This window comes from Scomber japonicus, chromosome 19 (genome assembly GCF_027409825.1).
Source record: "Scomber japonicus isolate fScoJap1 chromosome 19, fScoJap1.pri, whole genome shotgun sequence".
NCBI classification, from domain to species: Eukaryota; Metazoa; Chordata; class Actinopteri; order Scombriformes; family Scombridae; genus Scomber; species Scomber japonicus.
This window is the reverse complement of record NC_070596.1, coordinates 11510401-11538012: the sequence shown is the minus strand read 5'-3', so window position 1 is coordinate 11538012 and position 27612 is coordinate 11510401. Positions and strand designations below refer to the sequence as shown.

At 38.5% G+C, this 27612-nt stretch overlaps 2 protein-coding genes across 2 annotated transcripts; one reads left to right on the top strand and one right to left on the bottom strand.

Annotated features, from left to right (window-relative positions):
- Positions 1-404: 404 nt before the first annotated feature.
- snx30 (sorting nexin family member 30) lies at positions 405-15726 on the top strand. The gene is made up of 9 exons (XM_053340271.1): positions 405-710; positions 5650-5865; positions 8540-8650; positions 8767-8925; positions 10003-10192; positions 12442-12641; positions 13144-13233; positions 13603-13755; positions 14529-15726. Exons 1-9 carry the CDS (start codon positions 576-578, stop codon positions 14604-14606), a joined length of 1332 nt encoding a protein of 443 aa, XP_053196246.1. The 5' UTR covers positions 405-575; the 3' UTR covers positions 14607-15726.
- A 5199-nt stretch (positions 15727-20925) lies between these two features.
- Positions 20926-27521, bottom strand: LOC128380456 (thymic stromal cotransporter homolog). The gene is made up of 7 exons (XM_053340272.1): positions 26909-27521; positions 26380-26550; positions 25135-25347; positions 24769-24940; positions 23573-23656; positions 22241-22397; positions 20926-21459 (listed from the first exon to the last, which is right to left on the bottom strand). Exons 1-7 carry the CDS (start codon positions 27374-27376, stop codon positions 21402-21404), a joined length of 1323 nt encoding a protein of 440 aa, XP_053196247.1. The 5' UTR covers positions 27377-27521; the 3' UTR covers positions 20926-21401.
- Between the last annotated feature and the right edge of the window lie 91 nt (positions 27522-27612).

Below are 27612 nucleotides of genomic sequence, written 5' to 3'. Positions count from 1 at the left end.
TGTATTAAGAAACACGTGAAATATATATATTTTTTAAAAAGAACAAACCCTCTTCCTGAGCTAAATCTTTAAGGTCTGACATCAGATGTAACCTCCTTTGTAATCATCATAAGTAACTGTAATTTAATTACACATTTAGTCTTAGTTACTGTAACGGATTACAGTTACATTGATTTTGTAATTAAATTACGTAACGCCGTTACATGGAACTAGTTACTCCCAAACACTGCTGATATATAACAAGCTAATAAACTACAGGATAAAAAGAGCAGGGTCGCTGTTTTCTGAACACGTCACTCATCTTATTGATAGACGATCATGCTCGTGTCATTCGTTGCTCTCTGTCACGTGACACGTGTGTTTACCTCCGGGTTCGTGTGATTTCAACCTCCGCAGCTGCGCAGTAGGAGTCAGCTGACAGTAGTGACCAACCAGCGGGTGTAACATCTCCACTGAGCTGAACCTTAGCGGAGGAAAAGGAAGGAACCTGTCGTCCGTTTTCACTCTATCAACCGCGGAGAACCGGACAGCCGTCACCCTCCCACACCCGGCCACGTCTCCTCGCCTCCCGCAGGATGAGTGTCGGTGCTCCGAGAGGCCTGGCCAGCTCGGGGCAGAAGCCCATCGCGGAGATCCTCCACCCGCTGTCCGCCGCCGAGGAGCCGCTGTCCCCGGGGCTAGATGTCACTGTCACCGTCGGGGTGGACAAGGTAGGGTCTTCCCGGGCTTTACCGACACCGGTTCGGCGGTTTAAAACAGGGACGGAGAGAGGACGGTGAACCAAACTAAAATCTATTTAGCAAGCTGTTTCAGGTTGGCACCATGTGTTCAGAGGCTTAATTCATCAAATAAGTGGTGGACACTGATGGAAGTTTAAAGGAGAAAAGCATGAATGTAATGTGCATTATTTGTGTTTGCTGCCCTGCGGAGGTCAGAGCTGAGGTTAAAGTCCCCCTTCACTTAAAAACATGTTTTCTTCTTCTTCCTACAGCTGGATGTTCGGATATTTGAGCTTCACTGTGGAGACTGATATATGTGCAGAGTTTGAAACTTGAAGACTGTTTTCATATTTATCTGCTGAAAGTGGAAAGTTGTGCTTATTTAAAATCATATTTTAAGAGGAGGCCCTAGAGCATGATTTGTGACATCACAAATAATGTAATAAGCACCATTTCTGGTCCAATATTGAACCTGGACAAGTCAAGCATCCAGTGTACAAACACTCAGACTTTACAGTGAAGAAATATCCTATGTGCAGCAGTTAAACCTCTGAAATTAAATGTATTTGCATTTTCATTGCTTCTGGAAATTTGAATGTGGAAGGAGTAGGTGTAATTTTAAAGTTATTAACTGACCTTTCTTTGAACCATATCAGACATATTATTATTCAGAATAAAGTATATTATATACATTTTAAAACATGTCTGGAGGGGATCTTTAACCATTTGGGATTTATAAAGTATAAATTTACTGCTGGATGAACCTTTAGTTAAAGCTGCAGTGCGGGACTTTTATTCTCCCCCTTCTGGCAGTGACAGTAATTACACAAACACTGTCAACATGTTGCTTATGTCATAGACACTTCTGTCACAGCTGTAAAATAGTGGATACATTGTTTTCAGTGTCACAACCACCACATCAGGATTTGATCCATTCAGTCAGATAACATTTGGAAAGCCTGGAAGAGCTGCACGATTAAATTATTTTATCCCCATTCAAGTTAGCAGAGAGCTAACTGGATGCTAGCCACTAGGCCAATGTAAGTCTCTGGTGAGCATGCTTTATTCATTTAGCCAGCACGGGAATGATGCTACTGACACCAAATTTAAAAACTACTGGTACTGGTAAATACTGATAGATTTATCTGATGTTGATAGGCTTAATCAACACTATGTGAACCCGTTTGACAAGGGCTTGAATATAACTAATGTTTATTTAAATGTGAAAGATTTGCCCTGTAGGTTTAAGTCTTAAACCTGTCGCAATAGCTAGAAAAACAGATTTATCTTATTCCACTTTTAAGAAAGAAGGACCTGACATCATTATCAGCCCACGTGTGCTCTGTAAACTAACATTGATCATGCAAACAACTACAAAGCTTTTTTCCTTCCCTCTGTTCACTTTAGGAAACAGGCATTGGTGATCAATTGGTTTTGCAGTTAATTATTGCCACGAGATGCTTTAATGCGTCTGTCCAAAAGGCTACTTTTCGAAATGACGGTACTTTCCTTTCTGAGTTTTCTTTTTTAATGCATAAGAACGCAGAGCCAACCAGAGCCAAAATTACAAATGAGAAATCTTTAAGTCTTGTTTACTACCCCCTCCACGAAGGAGTTACTGGTTCTGCTCTCAATCTGGTAGCAAAAAATGTAAACAAGTTGTCAACACATTTCAATAAATTCTAGTAGAAAGCTCCATCATGTGCCAGGGAACAGGATTGATTGGTTGTTGTCGTGGATCCAGATTCATGTGGAGATTATTGTTGGCCTTCTGTGCCATTGAGGCTACTATATCCAAAACATATTGCTATATAAACTCTATTTTTTATGCAAAACCAGATTCAGTTGCAGATTTAGCATTTGTAAACATTTCTCATTATTTAAATGATACATTTCTAAATATTGTTGTGCCACATTGGAGAATCTATGTGCTCTCTGAGTGTACTCTGGTGTTTTTTCATATGTTAAATATTTATATGCAATACTTTTTATATGGACCACATTTTGTATAGCTGTCTTTTCATTTCGTGTGTGTTTAGACTCATTTTTAAAAAACTGGAGTTTGCAGTTCATGACAGATTACATTATCAATTCAGGCCCACAATATCAATAATAGTAGAGGTTAGGCTATTTTCACAGAGCAGACATGTCGCAGTAGGAAAAAGCACAGGTGTAACTAATAAGGTTGAGGATAGCTTAATTTCATTTAGCTTAGAGCTGCAACAACCGATCAGTTGCCAACAATTAAATCTATTGTTATCGATTGATAACCAATTAATCGTTGTCAAACTCTGATTCCAGGTTTTTAAATGTGAATATTTTCTGGTTTCTTTAGTCTTCTTTGATTGTAAACTGAATATCTTTGGGTTGTACACTGGTGGTTGGGACAAATCAAGAGATCTGAGGACATCATCTTGGACTTCAGGAAAAAGTGATTGTCCCTGTTCTGACATTTTACTCATTGACCAATCTAGGAAATAATCAACAGATGACTAGATAATGATATAATTGTTAGTTGCAGCCCTAATTGAACTGCTTCAGTTTCAGGGGACTGGCATTGTGCACGCTAGCTTGTTGTCACATGCCACATCGTGTAGTGTAATTGGTAACACTTGTGCTTTTTCTTCTATCACAAATTCAAAAATGTGGTGCAAGTTTTTCACACTTCCCCTCTCTCAGCTATAACTGTTGTATCTGTTCAGAAAATTAGAAATAAATGCAACATATAAGTATTAATTTCACACATTCAACTCCTGTGTCCCAATATTTAATATTACAGTCATGCATCTCCTAGCTCCGATCAGGTTCTCCCAATATAATAATTTCAGATTATTTCCTCACTGTCTGTCTGCGCGTGACTGTGTTGCGGTGGCCTGGTTGTTCATTCACAGCGATCTAGTGATGCAACGCAATGCAATTATCTGAACTGTGATTACCAGTGCAGGTTAATACCACAGTGTGAAGAGAGAGCACTTACAATGTCATCAGTCTGTGTGTGGAGGCGTCGGGGTGAGGGTCTGTCATAGGCTACTTTTGGAAACAGATTTCAGACTTGGGGCCAGTTTATTGGGGACAGCTTGTCCAATTGGGAAAACGCTGATTTTAGGGTCAGTGGTTAGGCAAGTAGTGATAATGGTTAAGGGTAAGTCTCCAGGTAATGAATGTAAGTCTATATAATGTTCCCAAAAGTGAGCATGATTTAGTATGTCCCCAAAAGTGAGCTTGATTTAGTATGTCCCCAAAAGTGTGCATGAGCTAGTATGTCCCCAAAAGTGAGCATGAGCTAGTATGTCCCCAAAAGTGAGCATGAGCTAGTATGTCCCCAAAAGTGAGCTTGATTTAGTATGTCCCCAAAAGTCACCATGATCTAGTATGTCCCCAAAAGTCACCATGGTCTAATATGTCCCTAAAAGTGACTATGGTCTAGTGTGTGTGTGTGTGTGTGTGTGTGTGTGTAGCAGTGGTCAGTGTGATGTAGTGAGACACATGCCCACTCCAGTTGATTTATTAAAAAAAAAGTGTGTTAGGCAGAAAAGTGATTAAGGTTGAACATTAGTATGGCATGGACCTTAACCCGTTTCCTCCCTCGTGTGTGGTAAAACCAAGTCACGAGGAGTTCAGTTGAAAATCAAATGTGGCAGTTCAGGTTGTGGTTGAGGGATTTATTTTCAGAAGCAGTTTTTACGATTCGGCCTCGCTGCAGCCTCAGCGTTCAGCTTACGTTCCCATCGCAGTGTTTACACTCTAGTCAGTGTTTGCATTTTAACATTCTGTTGCTCGCTGTCCCTGCTTTTGGTCTACTGAGACCTGTAGAGCTTCTTCTTCAGTGTTGATTACTCATGAAAAATACAATTTTAACACACGTTTCTCCACTGATTTATGTTCTTGAACTTTTTTTTTCTTACATTTTTGGAAAGTTTTATTCAAATTTGTGAAATGTGTGTTTGATCCACTTTAAAAATGAATTTTCATATCCTTTGAAGCTGATTGAAATTAAATAGGACATAGAAGTAGAAAACAATTTTCCTGTCTGTAATAATAACGTGTCCAAATCCACAGGTTGTCTCTTCATTTAAGGAGACACTATCCACAGCTTCCCCTTCTGTCCTGTTATTTGCCTTTTTATTGCACTTTTTGAGCACTCTTGCTGTGTTTGGATGGAGCCTGCAGGCACCTTTTGGTGTTTGCTCTTCACTTGTTGCTATAAAGAAAACACTGAAACATGAAAAATTTTAAGTGCTCAAACGAGTCTGACAGTACGTATTTTACACCCATGTACCTATCCTATTTTAATTGTCTAATATTTAGTTTGATATAAATATTGATCTGATTTGTTTTTGTTGTTTGAGGTAGTTACATACAGTGTAGATTTATAATTAGTCAATTAGTCAATGACAGAAAATTAATCTAATCCAAAAAGTATTTTGGTAGTTGATTAATCAGTTTAGTCATTATTTCAGCAAAAATGGCAAATCATTTGTTGGTTTCAGCTTCTCAAGTGTACCGAGAAAATTGAATATCTTTCCGTAGAAATTATGAAGCTTCTTATCTATTGACAGCAGAAACAAACACACACTATTAATGTCTTTGAAAATCTAGTAAAATGAAACAAAAATGTGTTGTTTAGTAAACCTATTTCTGTTGTAACTGCTTCATTTTTCATTTCAACAGTGGAAATGTATCCTCATCCCACAAATGCCCCATTTTCTCTCCTCACGTCCATCATTCAATTAGACAGACAAGAATAGAGATGTTGTGTCAGATGATGCAGGGTGTGCATGCAGCAGTAGCCTCAACAAGAGCCCCATTGACAGAGAAAAACAACTGCATCACCGTCAGCATCAATCTATCAGCTCTTTGTTTGCGGTGTTTTACGTCTGAATTTCGTGTCAGCATGGTGTCATACATATATTTATATTTGTCCACGCAGGAAGCTGGGCTGACCAATGGCACGCCGGTCGAGACGTCAAGTCCCGCCTCTGCGTCCTCGCTGTTCAACAGGCTGCAGCTGGATGATGACCTGGAAGCAGACGCCAGGGACCCCTACGCCTCCACCGAGACCCGCGACCTTTTTGTCACAGTCGACGACCCAAAGAAGCACGTCTCCACCATGGAGACCTACATCACCTACAGAGTCTCCACCAAGGTCTGCTATTGGCTGGTGTCATAGTAACACTGTCTACCTGGTTTACTATGGAAGTCTTAATATTTGTAATTTAATAGTTTGGTTATTTTACAAACCAAACTATCAAAGAGATGGATGGGTGTGTCTTCTGACTTCTTGATCATACTGACCATCAGAAGATCTCTTCATCGTACAGTGTAAATGAATGGGAACAAAATCCTCAGCCCTCCTTCCGTGCTAAAATAAAAGTTTATTGAAGCTTATTTGAGACTTCAGCTGTCCAAGTTAGTCAAGTCAAGTCAATATATTTCAAGTTACAGTCTTTTTAGTGCCAAAGTCCTTCTTTTTTTTTTACAATCTGCACTGGAGCTGAACAGGGAAACACTGTCCGTTGAGACACAAAGAGGGAGTTTTTAACTGAAAAAATACCTAACTGGAAAAATATGCACTTTATTTAACTCAGCCAACTGAATCCCTATTATCTTCGGATAAACTGTTATACACATAACATATATTACATAAACTGTAATAAATTTTTTTTTGTAAAATGAAGGCTGTAGATTTTGTCTCCACTCATTTACATTGAAAGTGCATTAAGAGATCTCTTCTTTATGATCTATTTGATACTTTCTATAACTTCTGTGTAATATTTTAGTAGCATGCTCTTAAATCAGTGAAGGTTGAGCCTCCGTCTGGTAAAATGGTGTATTATAATGTTATTATTTAGTGTTTAATGGGGCCAAACATGCCAAACTACCAGCATGGTTCTTTTTAAATGTAAGACATCTGACATAAAAAGGGCTACCTTACATTTCTACATCAGTAGTAGTGCGAGGCACTTCATGATCAAATCTTTTAACTCACAAACTCATTTGCTCACATTTAGCAGCTGTAGATAGTCAGTCCTTATTATACCAGTTTTAGACACGCTAACCAGCGCCACCTGTATGCAATAAGTGTAATGAAAGAATAAAAAAACCATGTCACTGTGATTATTAAGCTCAGCTTCTATATCCTGTTTCTTGAAAAAACAGCAAATCAGGAAGGAAATTATTATTGATTATGATCTGGTAGCTATTCTTTTGCTCTGGCCTTGTACAATATGTATTATTGTTGAGATAAGAACAAAACAATACTGGTGATGTAGTGTGGCGCCATTACATATGAATGATGGAATGGATTAGATTACAGTTGGGAAAACAATTTTCCCTCCACCTTCACGTAAAAGATTTATATTCAAAAACTTTTAGTATTTAGCAGATGGACCCTCTGTTCCTCCACCACTCCACCTGCAAGAACTCGATTTTGTTTTGACTCTCAGTAGAGCCGTAGCTTCAGCGGCTTCTTCCACTGTGTAATGACGGAAACAGATTCAGAGAGAGACACTGCCTTAAGCCACTGGGTTGCGTCATGACAACAGTTGCTATGTGCACTGTGGTGCTTTGGCTCAGAGGCCTTAGACAAATATCACAGCAGAATATGAAAACAAAGTGTTAATTGAGATAGTGTGTATGTGTGTGGAGGTGGGGGTCTTTTAACAGTGGAGTGTCAGTGCGTGTGAGTGCACTGTCAGTTATATTTGCAGGTCAATAAGCATGTACAGTAATCCTGTATAGGCTAAGATGAACAGAGATGTAGCTGCCCTGCGGTCAAATGTGTACATGCATGAATTCTACTCTTACTCATATGAACATGATGAAGAGCGATCATAAACAACTAAACTAATCATACATATATTTAGGAACTTCACCTGATTGATGATTCATTGGTGCTCACCATGATTAAACACATCAAACTCCTGGAAATAAATTATATTTTTCACAATTAGGTATGTAGAAAACAATGTCATTTGTAACTTTTTAAAAAAAATACTTGTTTAGTTATTTGAAACAAAATGATGGTGCAGTAGTTCATAATTAATAGGTGCATCTGCAGACAGAAAAACATGATTGATAATTAATTAAGACTAAATATATGAACTTATGCATTATGTAGAAGAGAGCCAGGTATTTTGGTTCACTTGAATTTTCATTTCATTGTGGTGAAATAACATAATTAGCTTTCAGTTTAGTTTTGAATCATGACCCCAACATACTACTTCTGTTTCTATTAGAGATCAAGAACAAAGTATATATTTTAAAGATATATACATGCATGGATATGGATGTTTGCCAGCATTCACAAAGAAGAGTTTTTTTTAGTTTGAAAGTAAAGATCATGTGTAATAAGTTTATCTTTATAAAAACAGCTCACAAAGATGGTGTACTAGTGAAATCAACCCAACTAATCATCCACCCAGCCCCCTCCTGGGAATTCACATCCAGCACCATCCTTCATTTAACTGGAACCTTAGTCATTTTTAAAAATGATTTACTGCACACCACACATGGATTTAGTGTAACTCATTACGGTTTTCTCAGTTGAGGTAAATAAGTTTTGGTCAAGTTACAAAATTAAACATCATCCAGGCCTCTTTTAAAATAGATATAAAACACTCTACTTTAAATAATAACTTGGGTCTAATATGTAGCTCGATTATGTTGCTAAAGTCCTATTTATTTATCCTTCATAAAATATTTAGCAATTGATGAATATGCAAATATTGTTCATGTCAAAAGTGTAAGTGCTGGACTTCACTGAATAGTCCATTGTGTATGTGCACTGGAGTCTTCAGGGTTTGTGTATTTTCCTACAGACGTCGCGGATAGAGTTTGACCTGCCGGAGTACTGCGTGCGGCGGCGCTACCAGGACTTTGACTGGCTGAGGATCAAGTTGGAGGACAGTCAGCCGACCCACCTCATCCCCGTAGGTCACCTGAGCCACAACACCATCTCCAGCCCTGCTTTTCTAATAAGAAATGCCTCATTTATATTCTCTTGTCTCCTCTTCTCCCCCTCCACCTCCACCTCTCTTTTCTCCAGCCGTTGCCAGAGAAGTTCGTGATGAAGGGCGTAGTGGATCGCTTTTCGGAGGAGTTTGTGGAAACGCGAATGAAAGCTCTGGACAAGTTCCTGAAGCGAGTCGCTGACCACCCCGTCCTCTCCTTCAATCCTCATCTAAACGCTTTCTTGTCTGCCAAGGTAAGACTAAACAAGGGTGGAAAGTACACCTTGTCACAGGACATCTTTTTGGAATTTGTTTTGTATTTTTATGAATAATTGAAATTAGCAGAACTAATTTTTCTTTTAAGTGTCTTCCCATTTGATTAAACTAATGTCTTGCCATACTAATGACAAGCCTCCATGTCCCTAACCACATCTTAACAACAACAACAGCTGTTTTATTTCTTGTTGATACAGCACTTTGTATTTGTCACATTTTTCTTGTACTGCTGGCTACTTGCTGCCAACAGCATCTGCCGCCCCAGGCTGCCTAGTTTTTAAATTTGTTAAGTTGGTGTCACCCAGATGATACTATAAACAATCAATAAGTCAGCTACAGAGGAATGTATAGTCTCATTGATGCATGAATATGTTAATGAGATAAAATGTGCAAAAAGGAAAAGCATAGATATTTTGATGTGTCTCCCAAACACCTTTATTTTCTCACCAAGTTCAGGCTTTCTCTTTCTGGTGGTTATAAACTGCAGCCATTCAAAAACACTACAGTCAGTGCTTTTCCTTTCACATGCTGCAATTTATTTTATGCAGCTTCTTGTCATATTCAAGATGCTCTACAAATAAAAAAATGAAGAATCTCAGCAGTGCTCTTCCAATAAAACACAACCACAAAACATCGAGCTTCTGCTGTCTTGCTTGTGTTTTTGTGTGTGTGTGTGTTTTCTCCAGGTCTGCAATCGCTCACAAATATGGTCCTTAAGTAGCTGAGACACAAGACCAGATTTTATTGATCCCTATGGGAAAATTAGGTTGTTTCAACAGTAAAATAATTAGGCTCAGTAAAAGAAAGACAATAAGCATGCTGGAGCGGTATAAAATGTAGGTGATAAACCACTAAAGACAATAAAACAGAATAGGAGCAAGCGTTTTCTCGACATTGTCAGCAGTTTCAGCGTATTGGGTAGAAGAGAAGAAGAGATTATTGACACCTATGGATTTGAATTTGAATTGATGACTAAATATGATAATAACTTAGATAAGCTTTTCTGTGCTGAGATCCTTGGTGTCATGTGGCCTGTCATCACTGTGTGTCTGCAGGACCTGAACAAGCGTCAAGGTTTGGCCCTGCTGACCAAGGTTGGCGAGTCGGTGAAGCACGTGGCTGGAGGCTACAAGCTGCGGGCACGGCCAGCTGAGTTCTGTGCCATGGGGGAGTACCTGGACACCTTCTCCCAGAAACTGGGAACCATCGACCGTATTGCTCAGAGGATCCTCAAAGAGCAGTCAGGTAACAGTGAACAATGAAAGAGACCAATGAGAAACGTAGACTTAGATCATAGCTGTCATGAGATTTTTTATACTGGTTATAATTCAGTTCCTTCGTTCATTGTGTGATTTGGCAATAAAGATTTGGCAGTAAGGTTTTACAAACATAAAAAGGTTCCATTCCCCTACTTGTACCCTCTTTAGAGGGTGATAACAGGTCAATAGTGTATGTCACATAGTAGTATACATCATCAGAAATCTGTGAACCTGAAGATTACATTGAGATGCAACTCAGCACTCAGTCATGTTTTTCTAGTCATAAATTTGTAATATTTAATGTGTTTTGGTAAGGCGCCTATTCAAATGCAAGTTAATAGTGTAGAGTAGTGTAAGTTTGGTGTTAGAACATTATGAAAAAAATATTATAAAGGCCATTCCCATGCTCAATTATGTCTCATAAATTGTTGCAGCAAGTTTGGGGTTGATACTATTTGGGTTGATACAGATTTTGTGTAAAATTTAAACATTTTCACCAATCGAGAATTAATAAAAATGGTCAAAAATCCCTCCAAAATACCTCATTATGAGACCTTGAGAAACACAGCAGAAAAACTCATTCTGTGATTTGGTATCAAGAACTTTTGACATTTACATTCTGGAAATCACCCCCTTATTGTTAGTATACCTAGAAAAGCCACAAATGAGCTGAATAACCTAGATCTTTAGTTTGTGTTTGTAAAGTTTCATGAGGTTGTGACTATCCTACATGTCACAACAAGTTATTTTATAGAATGAGGTCAACTTTCAAAAAGTGGTCTCACTACAATGAAATGGTTATTGTGGTAACTAACGTCATCATGAATACAATTGGACTTGTTGAATCCACAAGAGTCTCAACTTTCCAGTCATATCTAATTTATGTCATTTCCAAGACTGTTTAAAGATCCAAGTCAGCAGAAATATTCAAAGACATCACTTTTGGAAAAGGAGAATATAGCAGATTTATACTGCATGCGAAAAACTGCATGGGTATTTGCATCCAAAACTGGATGGGATTAGCATTAAGTGGTTATGTCTTTAAAGAAGAGACTTGTGGGTTCCCATAGAACACATTTCATTCAGAGTTCTTGGAGAGGTCAAATTACACCATTAAACCGGCCTTTGCCAGTTTTTTCTTGCCAAAATTTTGCCTAACTTTGAAGCTCTATTTCCCGACAAGCATAACATGTTCACTTTAGGTAATCCAGTTTCACTTTAAATCTAGACAAGACAGTAATGTCAGCCAATGATGTTGGTATCCATGGGAAGTTTACAGGTTTAAAAAAAGCCTTTCTTTTTCATTTTGCATTTCCATTTACCAGTTGCTCCCATTCTTCTATCTTATGTTTATCAGCTCTGTTATCATTGGTATGAGGTCCTGATTTGACAAACATTTACTGATAAGGAAGCAGAGCTGAAGCCACTTCTTCACAGCTACTTCTTTTCAGGCACATATTTTAGGTACCAGGAAGCAAACATTTAGAATCAGTGGAGTGTGTGCTGCTTTCAACATGACCTCAAGTATTCCTCTTTATACTCTGCCTCCTCTCTTACCTACTCATGGCAGTTGGTTATTTGTACCTGCCACATTGTGCTTGTTGTAATCTGAAATGCTTGCCGTGGCCAACACTAACTTGTGTGAGTCTATCTGCAATGTGTACTTTTCTTGTTTTTGCTGTGAAATGTGCAGCTGCAGTGTTTTGTTGGATCCCGCAGACCTTTGGGCCTTGAGGGTGCATGGTTGATAACTGTACACCTAATTCATGCATGACAAGGGACTCTGTTACACTCGTTGGCACCATCTGTTCAGATCTTAGATGTGTTGCAGTCTGTGGCGTAAAACTCTGCAGCACAAGTGGAAGGTTCTTGTTTCCATATTTGTGGAGATAAGATGGAAACTAGGGAGGACTGTAGATAATGAAGGCCTCAGCTGACAGTGTGTAAAAAAGCAAATGCCACGCATGCTTGACTCAATGGCTTGGCATTCAGTCATGTCAAATTGATAAATATAGACCATATCAATATCTGTCCCCCTGTACAAGTGCTGCTGTTGTTCCCCAGCCTAAGCTATTTATACCTAAAGCTTAAAATCTGGAGTCTGAGTATGAAGAAAACAGAACTGTGAGTTTTCTAAGTCTTTTATTTGTTGCTCGGCTTTCTAACCACCTCTCTCTCTCTCTCTCTCTCTCTCTCTCTCTCTCCCTCTCTCCCTCTCTCCCTCTATCCCACCAGAGTACCTAACAGAGCTTCGTGAGTACGGCACAGTGTACTCCAGCTGGGCGGGGTCGGAGGAGGAGCTGCAGCGCCCCCTGGAGGGCGTGGCAGACAACGTGTCAACATGCTGCAGAGGACTGGTTGACCAGAGCGAGAACATGAGTCAGGACTTCCTGCCTGTACTCAGAGAATACATCCTTTACATAGAGTCCATGAAGGTGAGGGGGATGAGGGAGGTCATATAGTTGTTTGAAGATTGAACTTTTAAGATGTGTCTGTTCTGTTACTGCGACACTCTTAAATGTGCAAGATGTAAAGAAGGGGGGAGCAACTATGAGGGGAACTTGAAGATTTGACAAACTTTCATTTGTTTGTTTTGGGGTTTTTTTTACATTTATGTCAGGAAACAAAGGAAGAAGACATTCGGTGTGGGAATGAATACAAAAACACAAATCTCAGTTCACAGTAGATCCTTTTTGGCTTACCACGTACACAAACAGACTTGACACCTTTAACCCTGAATAGAGGAAGTAGCATCTGACATTTTGCTTGTGTCACGTCCTTTCCTCACCATGTCCCTGATTCAGCACCTCTCTCTCTCTATCTCTATCTCTATCTCTTTTACTTTGCATTTGCTTGCTCAGAAACTTTACAGTGTCAGTATACGATCATCGTAACAGTGCAACATAAAGACGGTCAATGTTCTTTGCTTGATTACAGAACGTCTTGAGGAAGCGAGACCAGAGCCAGGCGGAGTACGAGGGACGACTAGAAGCTGCCATATTGCGTAAACAGGAGGACAGAACGCCTGTAAGCCTCCTCCTTCCTTTCATCAGAGTATTGAAGCTTTAAAACTGCTGCGTTCACTTGTTGTCATTTCTGGGAGTGTTGGTAGAGTCCCACAACTGTCTATCCCTGAAATTTCCTTGCTGAATGCTCACAGTGTGACATTTAACCTTTTCAGTACAAGCATTTTAAACAATGAATAATCTACCACATCCCCTCATATTGGATGTAAGTCATCTCTCACTTTGCCAAATGTCAGCATTCTCTAATATAACCGTCCCCATCCAACACTCCTGCACCACCCAGACCCCTGTGGTTGTAGTCCTGTAAGCTGTAGTATCACGTCCCCTTAAGACCCCCATGTAGCTGTAGTTGTGTCTGTCTTCCTTGTAGATCCCAGTGGAAGTAGAAAAATGCCAGGACAAAGTGGAGTGTTTTAACGCTGACCTGAAAGCAGACTGGGAGCGCTGGCAGAGCAACAAGAGACAAGACTTTAAGCAGCTTCTCACTGGCATGGCCGACAAAAACATCAACTACTATGAAAAGGTATGCAAGAGATACACTGTAAAGGATCACAAGAGAGTTTCATCTCTTTGGAAGGTTTAATTTTATGGTGATTATTGATCAAATGTTTTTTTACAGAGTTTATTCACATGCAGAGCTTTTATTTAACAGTCACTGGGTATAGTATGTATACTCATATAGTCATAGACACCAGCAGCTTTTTTTCAGAACCAGCAAATGACGACAAAGAAGATCCTGGTGTGCATGTTTCCAACCGCAACGCTTAAAATGGACAAAGCCATCTGCAATACCTAAGATACCAATAAAAAAAGGAAAAATACTTTTTTGGTGTACTTTTAATGTTTTTATGCAAAAATCAATCAAATTCAGCATGCCAAATATCTAAAATCAATCACTAATAAGTGTTTTAACTTTGAACAAATCAGGGCAGAGTATATTTTCAGGAGTCAACACACAATTCAGCTGGTACTCAAAAAGTATTGATCTTTGATACCAAGCCCTGCTCACTGCACTGTCAATCAATTTACTTTATTTCAAATACAGGGCCATAGTAAACAAATAGTAGGTCAATACTGTTAAATAATCTAGTAGCTATAGCAAGCTGATCTGTGGGATCAGATCCAACAGCTGAAATTAGATTCACTGAACATCAATTCTACAGAAACTCCCTTCAGACACTGCTATTGAAACACCTCTGATTATCACTTCTCCCTGTCTTTTCCTTGTACCTTCTCACCCCCCCCCCCCCTCCCCCCCGCGCTATCGACTGACTCATCCGTCTCCACCCTCCGCAGTGCCAGTCCGCGTGGGAGTCGCTCATAACTCTCCTCCAGGACAAACAGACTGAGGACAAAACAAGCGAGACGAACTGAAACATCTCCTCATGTCTCAGACCCCATTCTCTCTGTATCACACACACTCTCTCTCTCTCATGCCAAGGAAAAGGACCAACAGGGGCGGCAGATTTTAACTGCTGGATTTAGCCCCAGTTCTCCTGTGAGATGATTGTATGGAGGGGAGTCGTCTCTCTGCAAAGGAGGTAACGAACGGTGCATTCAAGGACAGCAGGGAAAGAGGAGAGACCTACTATGTACAGACATTTTCCTTTTTGTTTTACGTCGTTGTTCTTATTGACTTTTTCTACTTCATATTTCCAGTTAACAGTCGTTTGCCAATGCTACTTATTTAACAACAGTCTCAGAGAGACGTGTTTTCAGTCTTTTCTTTCCATTTTCACATCAAGCTGAATGTGAAGCTTAATTCTTCAGCGCTGCAGAAGTTTTTTTGTTGTTTTTTTTTAAAGCATATTTTTATTGGGTATGAAGTATGAAGTATTTGGACCCCTGTAAGGCTGTAATCGCCGGTGAAAATGTAACACTAACACTCTCCAAAGAAACAAGCTCCTTAAAAACGATTTTTCAGTATCTTATATCTTATCATTTAAAGGGCAGACAGGTTATTCTTTCATGTTTCAGCCCAGAAACTCTGTACTTGTAACCATTACTGCTGACCCTCAAATGTTACAGTTTTCCTCGCTTCCATTTGTCTCAGTGCACTATGAAAACCAACTTGCAGAAACTTGAAATTGTGGCATCAAAGCTTCACAACATGGCCTTGTGTTCGACCAGAAAAGTCGAGGGGGGGAAAAAAGTAGGAAGTGTAGCTACATATGTTAACATAAGACATCTGTAAAAGTCTCTGTCAGCTCTTCAAAGGGAAACTTTAGGATTTATTTGACATATTTTTGATTCACACCTTTTACAGATAAATAGACTGTAAGAAAAGCTGTTTAACAATGACGACACAGGTGTGTGTGTGTGTGTGTCTGAGTTGAACACTGAGCTTTATGAGGAACGTGATGTATTTTTTTTAGTTTTTACCCCGTGAAGCTGAGCTCTGATATAAACTGTAGATTTGGTTATACATTTGTGTTGTGGACGAGTACAGTGCAGCAGTGCCACCTGGTGGTCAACCTGCTGATTAATTTTCATCCTCTTATTTTAAATGGTAGCTAAACGGTGTGCTACCTCTTTGTTGATGTATATATTTCTTTACCGTGGCCATTTACAGCTGCAGGAATGATCTCACCTCTCATCTTGAAGCACAGGCTTGAAGTCAGTTTGGGATGCTAAATGGCACAGTGGGCAGATTAAGATGATGAAAAGCACTGAGAAGGAATTAAAGGCTGCTAAACTGGAATGTATTCTCTTTAGACTCATGAAAACGAGTGGGGTGTTTCTGACGTAACATAACATGTAATTCTCTTGCAATGATTCACCTTTTAGTGACGCATTTATACATTGCATTGGTAACATGTGACATCATCACACCCCACTAACAGAATTTATGTCTACTTTTAAGGAGAGTAAGTGGGAAAGACATTGTTTTTCTTTCACACTGTGCAGAGTTGTCAGGTGAACATCGGGCTGAGTTGGAATCAGGGAATTTCTTACGCATGCTGGCTCAGAGAGAAACAAAGAGCAGTGAGGCATCTGGGAAATCTTTGTTAACACTTGAGGGGATGGATAACTGAAGATTTTCGCAATACTAGTGAAGTTGTGAACACTCCTCAGGTTGGAGACAGACATTGCAAAAACCAAACTCTTTGTGTTCTTAAAATACATGAACTGTGTGAAATGACTGAAAACCAAGTGGTGTAAGTGGCCCTAGTTTGAAAGCTTTTGTTTCTTGGTTTAAGAAAGTAAATTATTTCTCTTAGTTTGATGCTAAATGAGTAATGTGGAAATTATAAGCGGTTTGCGTCTGTTGAAGCCTCTGACTGAGCAGTTTGACGCCGTTACTTTGTCTGCTCTGCTGTGACTCAACATTTTGAAAGTGTAGCAGCACTTCAGTGTGTACCACCAGCAGCGTTTTTGCGTCACACTTGTTTCCCCTTGTTTTTTTTTACTCAAACTGTTGCTGATGTGGCTGTAAAGGAAAAATCCACTCTCGGATATTCTATTATACATTAATGTGTTTTTTTTGCTGTACACTTTTTATTTTGGTGATATGTCACGTTTCTCAAAATGGAGAGTTGGGTACAGTTGTTTTATATTGCTGCAGCCATTTTTTTTTTCTGCAACCACACGTCATTGTAATAATAACAGATGAACAGCAAAACTACATAGTAAAAAGGGATGCCTTTTTGATGTATTTCTGAACCTATTGTAGTTGTTCTGCTGCTCTAAAGGGTGGATTTTTCTTTTAATGATGAATAACTTTGGTTAAATGGTGACATCTGGTGGTACATGACAAATTATAATATTTTCAAGAAATGTTTTAAATGATACTGGACACATGTTAAATCAGTCAATGCAAAGTAGTTGCAGGTCACTGAGGGTTTAAGATCCTCATTGAGTAATTTCCCCCCCCACCCCCCTAATTGTCAGCTGTACTGCAATCAGATGACTCTCAGAAACATGACAAATGATGACCAGAGCAGAATCAGTCATGTGATGTCTTTCCAGGAAAACAAAGGCGCTGATTTTGTTCATTTGTGTTGCAGCCGTATAAATGAGAATTTTGTTTGGATAAATGAATTCACTTCTGTTTGGATGAAAGTTTCTTTGGCATCATTTAATTTATTGACTAGTCTTTGGGGTCAATGATCAGTGATGCCTGTTATTGTAAGAAAATTGCTGTTTCTGTTAAAACAGACGTGCATGAGGCAGCTACTGTGTCCTCTCACTAACAGAAGTCTGGGAGGTGACACATGAAGAAAATTGTATGCTTATGTAGGTGTTTTCAAATCAGCCAGTTAGAGGTCTTGTACGTCCAGTGTCAAGGCAGCAATAGCAGGACAGTATGGATGCACTGATGCTAAAAGACTAAAATACTGTATGTGTCACATGCTAAAATATTTCAATTTGATTCAACTGTTTTGAGGTCGAAACAAAACCCTTCTGCATTATCTGTGTTTTTTCACATTTATTGTAAGACGACCTCACATACTGTAGGAGGACTGTTCAAAAACACAACTGTTGATTTAAAGGACCGTTCCAGCATAATTTAATATTGAGCTGATTTTCCTGTAAATGTTAATTGTCACAAATATGTAAACGGCACAGAACTGGAACTTTGAATTCTGGGAGAGTAAATGCATCGCTATTAAGCAAAGTTAAAGGTACCCTGAAGAATTTTTTTACCAGTAGTAAAGGCGAAGGTGTTTTTGTGTGTTTTTGTATCTCAAGACAACGAATGATTTGTTCCGGTGAGAAAAAGTGAATGTTAACATACATTTATTTGTTTACAAGAAAATTAGAGGGTACCTTTTTAAGCTAGGCAGGGTTTCTTTTTTTAATTAGTTTAGAAATCCATTCACCATCTCATAATAAGAGGAACACCAAACGAAAAGAGACAGCAAGGGGCATTGAATTTAAAAGTGCAGCGTTGTAGAATTTAGTGGCATCTAGCGCAACAGACTTGGCAGAAATTAAGTATAATTTTCAAGACTAATTATATTTTAATGAGTGTATATCTACCTGAAAATAAGAATTGTTACATTTTTGTTACATTAGAATGAGCACTTTATATCTTTCACAGAGCCCACCTCGTTGCACCGCCAAGTTTCTACAGTAGCCTAGAATGGACGAGCCAAACACCTTTTGCATTTTTCACAAGTTTGGTTGCACTTTGCAGCCACACCACTAGATGCCACTAAATACAACACACTGGTCCTTTAATTTCCATTTCTTTTTTCTTTTCTTTTTTTTTTTTTTTGTAATAATGAAATTTCAACCAGTAGCTCATGTTTACTGTGTCCATCAGTCACCATCCAGTTCATAATTACAAATTGAAAACGCTGCCCCTTTCTTTTAATATATTTGAATAAATGTAGCAAATGTGATAACAGTATAAAATGAGCAAATGGGATATAAAACACAACTTTGATCACTTTTAGTTTTGTTTTGTTTATTGGATCAGATCTATACTTGCTATCTGTTTGTTTACAGCCAAACACTGTGAATTGTTACCAGCAGTGATTTAAAAAAATACATTAAAAAAAGAGGCGTTGATTCATCAACAGACTTTTTTGCTATCTGGTGTAAATGAAGGAACTGTACTGAGCTGATGAAGTGACCTGACCTGAGCATGTACACGTTTTGGAATCATTCACACATGACTGAATTGTGTTTTAGCATTAATGGCAATATATATGTATACACAATATAGCCCAATGTACAGCTGAATTATATGATGCAGCTGAGTCTATTTTGTGTAGAAGTTCATTGAGGAGGTTCCAATTAATATCTAAATAACACATTTTAGAAGGGATAAGAGATTTGCTATGTAAATCTGGCATAACCAAACTGTAATATATTTTTTACAATTTGTAGTGTGTGGTTTAAAGATGTTTATTGGAACTCCAACTATTGATCTTCAATGAATTTACGTATCCTTACTCATAGCCATTGTAAAAGCCCCATCTTTATACTGTGTGCCTGCTGATTTATTGTTGCACTATACGTAGCTCCAGCCCTGGAAATGTCTGCTGGGAGGGAAAAAAGATTACATTTGCTTCTTTGAGTTGCCAAAAATGACAATATTTCGTCTGGCAACGACTTGGTTGAGACACATTTTCTGCTTCAGTTCAGTTCTCTAATGTTAAGAAAGGGATCGTCTGCTAAATTAAATCCAGGTTAAATTCCCAAACAGGGACGGACATGTACAATGGCCAAAACTTTAGAAGTGTGTAAAAAGGGGAGAGTACAATTTGAACTGTTTCTACATCAAACGTCCCCCTCCTTCCCTCCTGTGTTTCTTTCTCACATTGATTCACACATGGAGAGAGAGTCTGATTTGCAGCACAGGAAAAACCAGATCAATCAAACCTGGCTGAGAGTTTAAAAGTCAGACAACTAATGAAAGTGTGAATTTAACTTCTTTCTTTTATTTCTGTTCCTCTTCAGTGTGTACTGTTTACGTTCAGAGTCCTTATTGTACATTTGGATGTTAATAACATCTTGTAATTATACAAAAAAAAGCTTGTATATTGATGTTGTTTTGATGCAATTATCTTTACCTCAAATGATTTTTTTGAATATATTGGACCAATAATAAAAAGAAGGAATGCATTTGATATTTTTCTGCTCAGATTTGATTTGTTTTTGTCTTCTGAAACATTTATTTTGAGTCTTATCAATTTTGTGTTCACAAACAAATTCAGAATTTAATAAAATAAATAATAATAATAATAATAATAATAATCTTACAACTACTACTACAAAATTATAGCAGAAAATCAGAAGAGGTTTTATTTATCATTTTTATTTCATAATTACAGAGACTTTCACAGTACAAATACATTGTTATATATAAAGTTATAATAAATCAAACTGAAAACTATAAAACGTCCCTCAGGAATACTGGAATTTAAAAAAAATATGACTTTTATATAACTCAATGACGGCTTGATGTCTCATTACTATAAATGTTTCCTTTGGTCCCTGACCTTTATAAAACATTAGTTGTCATTTAGCCTTAATAAGCTTCATTTGTGCGCTTTGTAAAATGTCAACAGATAAAAGTGCAATCATCGATATGTAAAATAAAATAATCTCCCTTTTGATCCACTATCATTTTGTATTGTGTGTTCTTTTCACACAAGATGGAATTTAAACAATAAGTCAAACCTGTATTAACCATAAAGTACCTTTCCAACAGGTCAGTGCAGTCACAAGCAAATATGGAAAATCTCAGCCATTGAAAAAAGTAATGGCCACAGAGACAAAATGCTAAAGTGTGTAAATGTAAAAGGAATTAAAATAATTCATGACAAGAGTAAAATAACAATATCATAACAACAAAACTCATTACCAATGTCAAAAAAATGTCACTTTCAAACCCATTTTTTTCTTCACTGTCAGCATTTTCTGACTTGCAGAAATGACAGTCAGCATGTAACTCTTGTTGAGAGTCTGAAATATTATAAAGTGCATATTCATCAGTAGAAATATGAGAAGTATATTATGCCACATTTGAAAAAGAAAAAAAAAATTGAAGTAGTTATTGTGTGTTCAGATGAATAATGTTAAATCTCTCATGTTCATATGAACAAAAAAATGACAATTACTACAAATCTACTACACAATGTGTCTGTAAACCATCCTCAACTGCAAACTCTGTCCATTCAAATCTTTCCACAGTTATATAGAATTTTAAGCATTTTTTTTTCTTGGGGGTTGGGGGGGGGTTCTTCTTTTTTTTTGAAGATGTGGTTTATGTGGTGCTCACATGGCACTTTTCATGTCTGACACACTGACGGACACATATTCATTATGTTGAAATCACAGTCGTTGTGAACATGACTCCTTTCCCTTTAAAGTCCTCATGGAAAAATTTCTCAGGATGATGAAATCTGTTGAAATGAGTTTGACTTCATCTCCGTCAAAAGTTCAACTACTTTTAAGAAGTGTTTGACATATTTTCACACCGTGCCCTCTGTCAGTGCGTGTCATCTCTACACGCAGGCTTTTTTACAATATGAAAAAAATTCTACTCTCTCGTGTAAACATTGAATTTGCAGTTTGTCCCTCCTGAATCACAGGAAATTCTTCCCTGCAGAGTTTACAGGAAGTGAGATTAAGTGCACCGTTCTCCTTTTCTCCACTTTACATCTCAGTTCCCTTCTTCCTCGTGCCATTGTTCAATCGCAGCTGCTGAATGCCTCAGTCACCCTGGATCCTCTGGTAATGTTGCCTCTGAGGTGATCTGCAGCCAACAATACTGGAGGGAGGGAAGAGGGAATATGTACTGTGAAACTCCATCATATCAAGTTTGTACTCATACACACCTAATGTCCATGTCTTAATAGAGTATAGATGAGATATATCTTTTTTTTTTTTTTTTTAAATACCTAGACTATTAAAAAGTAGCAGGTTTACTTAAACTGATTTTCATTGCTTTAAATCCCCATATGCTTTGTTGTGTGTTGTTTTATGCCTAACTGGTCACCACAGCTCAGGACATGTGGTTGTAGAAAGTGAACAAAAAGTATTTAAAAGTTTAAAAAAAACAACAATTTTGTAAGTTTTTAAAAAGTTAAGAAAATAGATCCATATTGTTGGGATATACATGTTATTTGATTCTTTACTAAAAGCTTATGATGTGCTTGTCTTGCTTTACAAGGAGTCCATGGCAAAGCGGCTTCCTATATTTCACACTCCTTCCATCTGGCCAACGATACAGGTCGCTGGCTTGGAAGAAAATAAAATTCTGTAAAAGCTTCATCCCATATGCTATAACAGAACTAAACAAAAGAATGAAGAGATTGTAACTGTGGGAAATGGACATATGTATGGTGGCGGGTATATGTTTGTGGTATTGATGTTTGTTCTTGTAACCTGTGAAGTTGTTTGTGTTATTCTCAAAGGACAATAAAATCTATTTATTTATGGACATTTAAAGTTTGATGTATCAATCGTTATTATTGCCAGCAACATGGTACCATCCAAGATATCTGCAAACAATCACATGGATCTGAACGAGTGTAAAAAAAAGAGAGTACCTGATGGGTATCATTCCCAGAACTGACAAGATGCTGGACAGCATGAAGACAAAGCCGGGGAGCCTAATCAGGGTTGCCTGATAAATCTTGGTAAAGGCAGGGAGGTACACCAGACCAGCAAACTTCAGACTCAACTGCAGTGCGGTGAGAGTGATGCCTGATGGGAAGGAGAACAGATAGAGCAAAGGAGAGAGAAACATTTACTATCAACTTCCTCAAAATGGTTCAACAAAGTTTAATATAATGTATTTTTCTTTTGGGATGAGATCATCTGACACAGAGCTTGACATGTATGTATTGATAAACCTTGGTTCCTTGTGTGTGGACTGGAAAAGGGTTGGTGTTGCTGGTGTGTGTGTTTACATTGCATTGACTTCTCAAACAGACAGTCACGTCAGAGCAAACACATATGGAAAAACCCTGCCAATGAATAACCCTGCTCCTCTAATCATCCGTGAGCCCAGTCTATGTGTGTGTCTGTGTGTGTGTGTGTGTGTGTAGATGTGTGTCGACTAGAGGAAGCATGACACACTGACCTCTGGTAGAACAGGCTCTTTGTGATAAGCACATTTTTTGGTACAAAGCAAATCCAAGTGGTTTCCAGTATGTAACACTTGTCTACACACACTTTCTGCACACACAAAGAAACAAAAACAGAACTGACATACAACTGAAAAGGACAGTAACTTGATTGAAATCTATAAATATCTAATTCACAAGTGTCTAAATCTTGTCCTTAGGAAATCCAAATATAAGACAGATGGGAATCAGGGTAATAGCACACACACTGCATTGTACTGTAAACAACTGCATGTTTTGGCCTAGTTACTGGCCTTCCATGAACTTTCTGATGATTCAGAGGTCACTAGGCCAACCCAGCCCAAAAGGCTTCTTCCTCCACCATGCAATTACAGAATGATGCTGAGTTTTGAGACACTCGCCCTTTTTTGCTCATTGAACTGACAGACATCTGGCACGTATTCCAAAGTCTAGTTTTATGTGGTTCCTGCAAATAGAATAATCTTAAAGGGTAGTGGTAATATTTCTTTTATCTCAATATAATACTTATATGTGGACATGGACATTTAAAGTTTAGTTTGTTTTAGTAATTTGACTGAATTTACCCTTTAATACAGTTAATACTATTTTCCATTTTCCTCCCTTTCAGTCAAATTAATGTGTTGAAACAATCTACAGCATGTTTCATTTATATTGCTATTGGTTGAATTAGTTTTACTGTTCAATTATCTCTGCTATGTTAATTATTCACTTTTTGCATTTTCTCACACACACACACACACACACACACGCGCGCACATGTCACATACTCACCACATGAGGATGCTGGAACCTGCTGTGAGAGCAGAGATCTGATGGTGGGCATCGGGATGAGAGCAAACATGGTAAGCAAGCGAGCTGCAAGGAAACAAACGCTGATTAATATTTATTTCTCTGACGTCCTCTTCCCCCCCCAATGCTGTGCAGCTACTTTTTTTTCTATCTTTTGTGAGGTGTGTGTGTCAGACCTCTGATGTACATATCTGAATTTTCTTTCCATTCAGTTCTCCTCTCTATAAAACAATTCTGATTCTACATCCATTTCACGATTTCAGGTTTTTCCATGATGTGCGCACAGTTTGTGTCTGGTAGTTTTTTTTTCCTGTTGCTAATAAAAATTATGTTTTATTTATATTATTTGTTTGGGATTCACAGGAGTTAGCAACAGCATCAACAGGAGAGGATGAAAATTTAAAAAAAGAATCTTTTGGATTATTGCTTACATCATAAAATTATAATAATAATAATATATAAATATCTTCATGACTAACATGCCTACATACATATCCGTTTCTCTGTCACACAGGAAGCTTCCAGCGTGAATGTACCGCAACACTCCATTTGTTATGGTTCCATTGATTCTCAGTTCCTGATTTTAGTTCCTCTATTGTAATGATTTATGCTGATTACCTAATTGTGTCACACGTTCCTGTCACGCCTATTTATCAGGTTAGACAAGTAAAGATATTTGGGCAGTGTGACTTTTCACACAGTTTATATGAATTCAGTTCCTCATTCTTGCGAAGTCCATAGTCTAACCGACAAAACCAACAAGATGTTGGCACCTAGTTTTTTGTTTTGTTTTGTTTTGTTTTTTGCTGTGTTTGAGGGACTGTAATCAATACTGTGTAAGTGAACTGACAAATCTAAGAAAACACAATACATGAGTGAATAGACAAATAAAACAGATGCAGTGCCCCTTTTAAAAGTCTGTCTAGTTTCAGGGTTACACTGATAACAGCAAGGTCTGGTGTTTACATTGTACACTCAATATGATATAAATGCAGATTTATCATTATTATTACCATCAATATTATCTTAATTTTTATTTTAAAGTGTCTAGACAAAACTCAGTCCTAGAATTCATCTGAATGAAAATCCAGATGTGTTTCACTGACACTGACAAAACATCTGCACTTCCGGGAACTGAACCTAACATTTGAATCTGCCAGATTGTGTTGCAGTCTCACCTAGGTAGTACATGTAAGTCGCTGTGACAAAGGTCATGAAGTATATTCCCGAGGCGAACGACACCATGCCGATCATGATGAGCGCTGCATCACTGACGCAGCGGCGAAACACGATGACGCCGATGTAACTGGTGAAGAAAATCGCAGACCCTGCCGCGTTCCCATAACCCACCTGGAGACACAAAGAGAAAGAAGTGAGACACAGAGGGTAAATGAGAAAATGTAACAACAACAAAAAAATCCAATCTACTTGTAATGTGAAAACCAATTCTAAAGGAGCAAAATCCTGCTTTCTTACATGCATCAATATCACTAATGAAATATCTTAATGCATTACATTACATTACAAAGAGGCCAAAATGTCACCTGCATGGCGTTCCAGCTCAGCGGCGCCTTCAACACAAAGGAGCCCAGTACTTCCATGGCTCCACCCACTGCACTGATGTACATCATAGCAGCGGCCAACAGCAAAACCATGTTCACTATGTTTTTCCCGCCAGGAGCCTGGGTGGCAACATTATCATTTGTGGGAGAAAGGATGTGGCCGTCCCCCTCTGGCTCTCTGGATACATCTTTCACCTTTAAATAAGTAAAGAATTAGTTCCATGCTGCGGTTCGGTCACTATTTAGGTCCCATTTGGGGATATAAAAGTTGTAACATTTTGATGAAAATGTGGTTCTGACAGTGTGACAGTTTGCTGAAAGGAATGTCAAGACTGAAATCCAGCCAAGATTACTGAGAGCAAGTTTATTCTGGCAAGGTTTCAATAACTGCCGATAACAAACAAAGAATTTGATCAGGTGATTTATCATCAGTTCAATCTATTTTCAAAGGTGGAGCAGATTTCAGGGCAACAAAGAAGCAATTCTCAGACTTTTATAGATGACAGGAAGCCAAAATTATGATTATAGTGTTATCTAATAATGACGTTCATTGTGGATTAATCTGCTGATTAATTTCTCAATTAGTTGATTAATCATTTAAACTATGAAATGTTCAGAAATAGGGAAAAATGGCATTCACAGATTTTTAGAGGCCGTAGGCTAGTGATGTCTTTAAATTGGTTGTTTTGTCTTACTAACAGTCTATTTAAATTAACTGTCATATAGGGGAAAAAAAGCAAATATCACATTTGAGAAGGTGGAGCCATCAAGTCTTTGGCATTTTGCTTGAAATATGACTGAAACAATTAACCACTTATCAATCAATCAATCAATAGTTGATGATTAATTTCATTATCTGTTAATCATTGCAGCTGTGGCATTATTTCATCTATTTCACATCACTTTTCATCACTCAATGATCAATTAGAAACATCTGCACTAAAATAATTAATATTGCATTTGCTGGTGGTTCACTGAAAGCTTGTTGACTGTCACACTGTTGCCTCAAGTGAAAATAAGTATAATAAAAAACTGTAAATGAGAGAATCACATGGATCTATTTACTAAGTGAACATCACAACAGATGAGTTGATCCAAATGATAAACCTAAGCCTGTTGCATGTGGCACAGTTAATACTGATCCAATAACACATTTGTTTGAATGGTGATGAGTTGATCCTTATCTCATGCAGCCTTATAGAAACAAAGACCAAAAAACATACTGACCTTCAACAGGACCGAGGAGTGTAAGAGGCTCAGTAGGAGCAGAGCAATGGCCACACACAGCAGGATGGTCCCATGTCCCACATTGGCGCTGTACAGTAAGAACAGATGACCTGACACCAAGCTGCCCACCAGACCTGCTGCCCCATACAGCAACTCTACTCTCATTATCACCTGCATGGAACACACATTACAAATGAATCTCATATTTTTACTCAGCTTCATGAAAACTAATTGTAGTTTAAAAGTAGTTTGTTTTTATTGAGCAAATTAATTATTCAGTTTTATGGTGTTTTTCCTTTATTTTTAGTCTAGTTCAGAGCAAAACTTTACATGCACTGATGGAAATTGGCACCAGCTGTGGAAAAAGTATTCAGGTAGCTTACTAGTAGGCTATAAGGTTGGTGCTTCTGAATATTGAGGTTATAAACTATAGGGTCAAATATACAACAAATAAGAGTATAATAATAATAATAATCTTGTTACTGGATGATAAGGTTTTAGTGATATGCAGTGACTCTGGGAGCATCACCTTGGATCGGTCAGCCGTGGTGGAGGCGAGCGATGCTATAGTCATCACCCCGGACCAGTATGCACAGTAGCCGCCAGACAGCCCGAAGACAACCGCCGCCCCGTACATCACCTTCAGCGGGAGGCTGAGGAGAACCACCAGCAGCAGCATGATCCTGGACAGCAGGTACCCGCACAGGGGCACCACGATCGGGACTTTCCTCCAGCCTCGGTCTCCTAACTTGGCCAGCACCACGGAGGGTATGATCGGAGTCAGCTGGATTATGAGGTTGAAAGTCAGGTAGAAGTTAGTTATGGCTTTCTGCTGGCTCTCCTCTCTGGACATGTGCGGGTCAGTGGCGTTGGCAGACCGGTCCTTCACCACCAGCAGCAGCGCGGTGTCGAACAGAGCGCTGGCCAGCTCCTCGAGTACGACGGTCGGCTCTATCATCCGGAGCACCGAGAAGATTGTTTGAGACACACAAGCCATTACTTATGATTGCATTTATTGACGATTCAGAGTGTAACGGCAGCCTCTACTTGTTAAGTAAAGTCAGACTCAATATGAGGAAATGCAGAAATAAACAATGTGGTTGCGTAGGTTCTTCTGAATAAGAGAAGTACGATCTCACTGCTTTTCTTCCTGCATGTTGTGTGAAAATAAAAGCCGCCACGCCTCCTCTTCTTCCTCCTCCTCATGCTCAGCGGGCTGGAGGGAGTGATGGA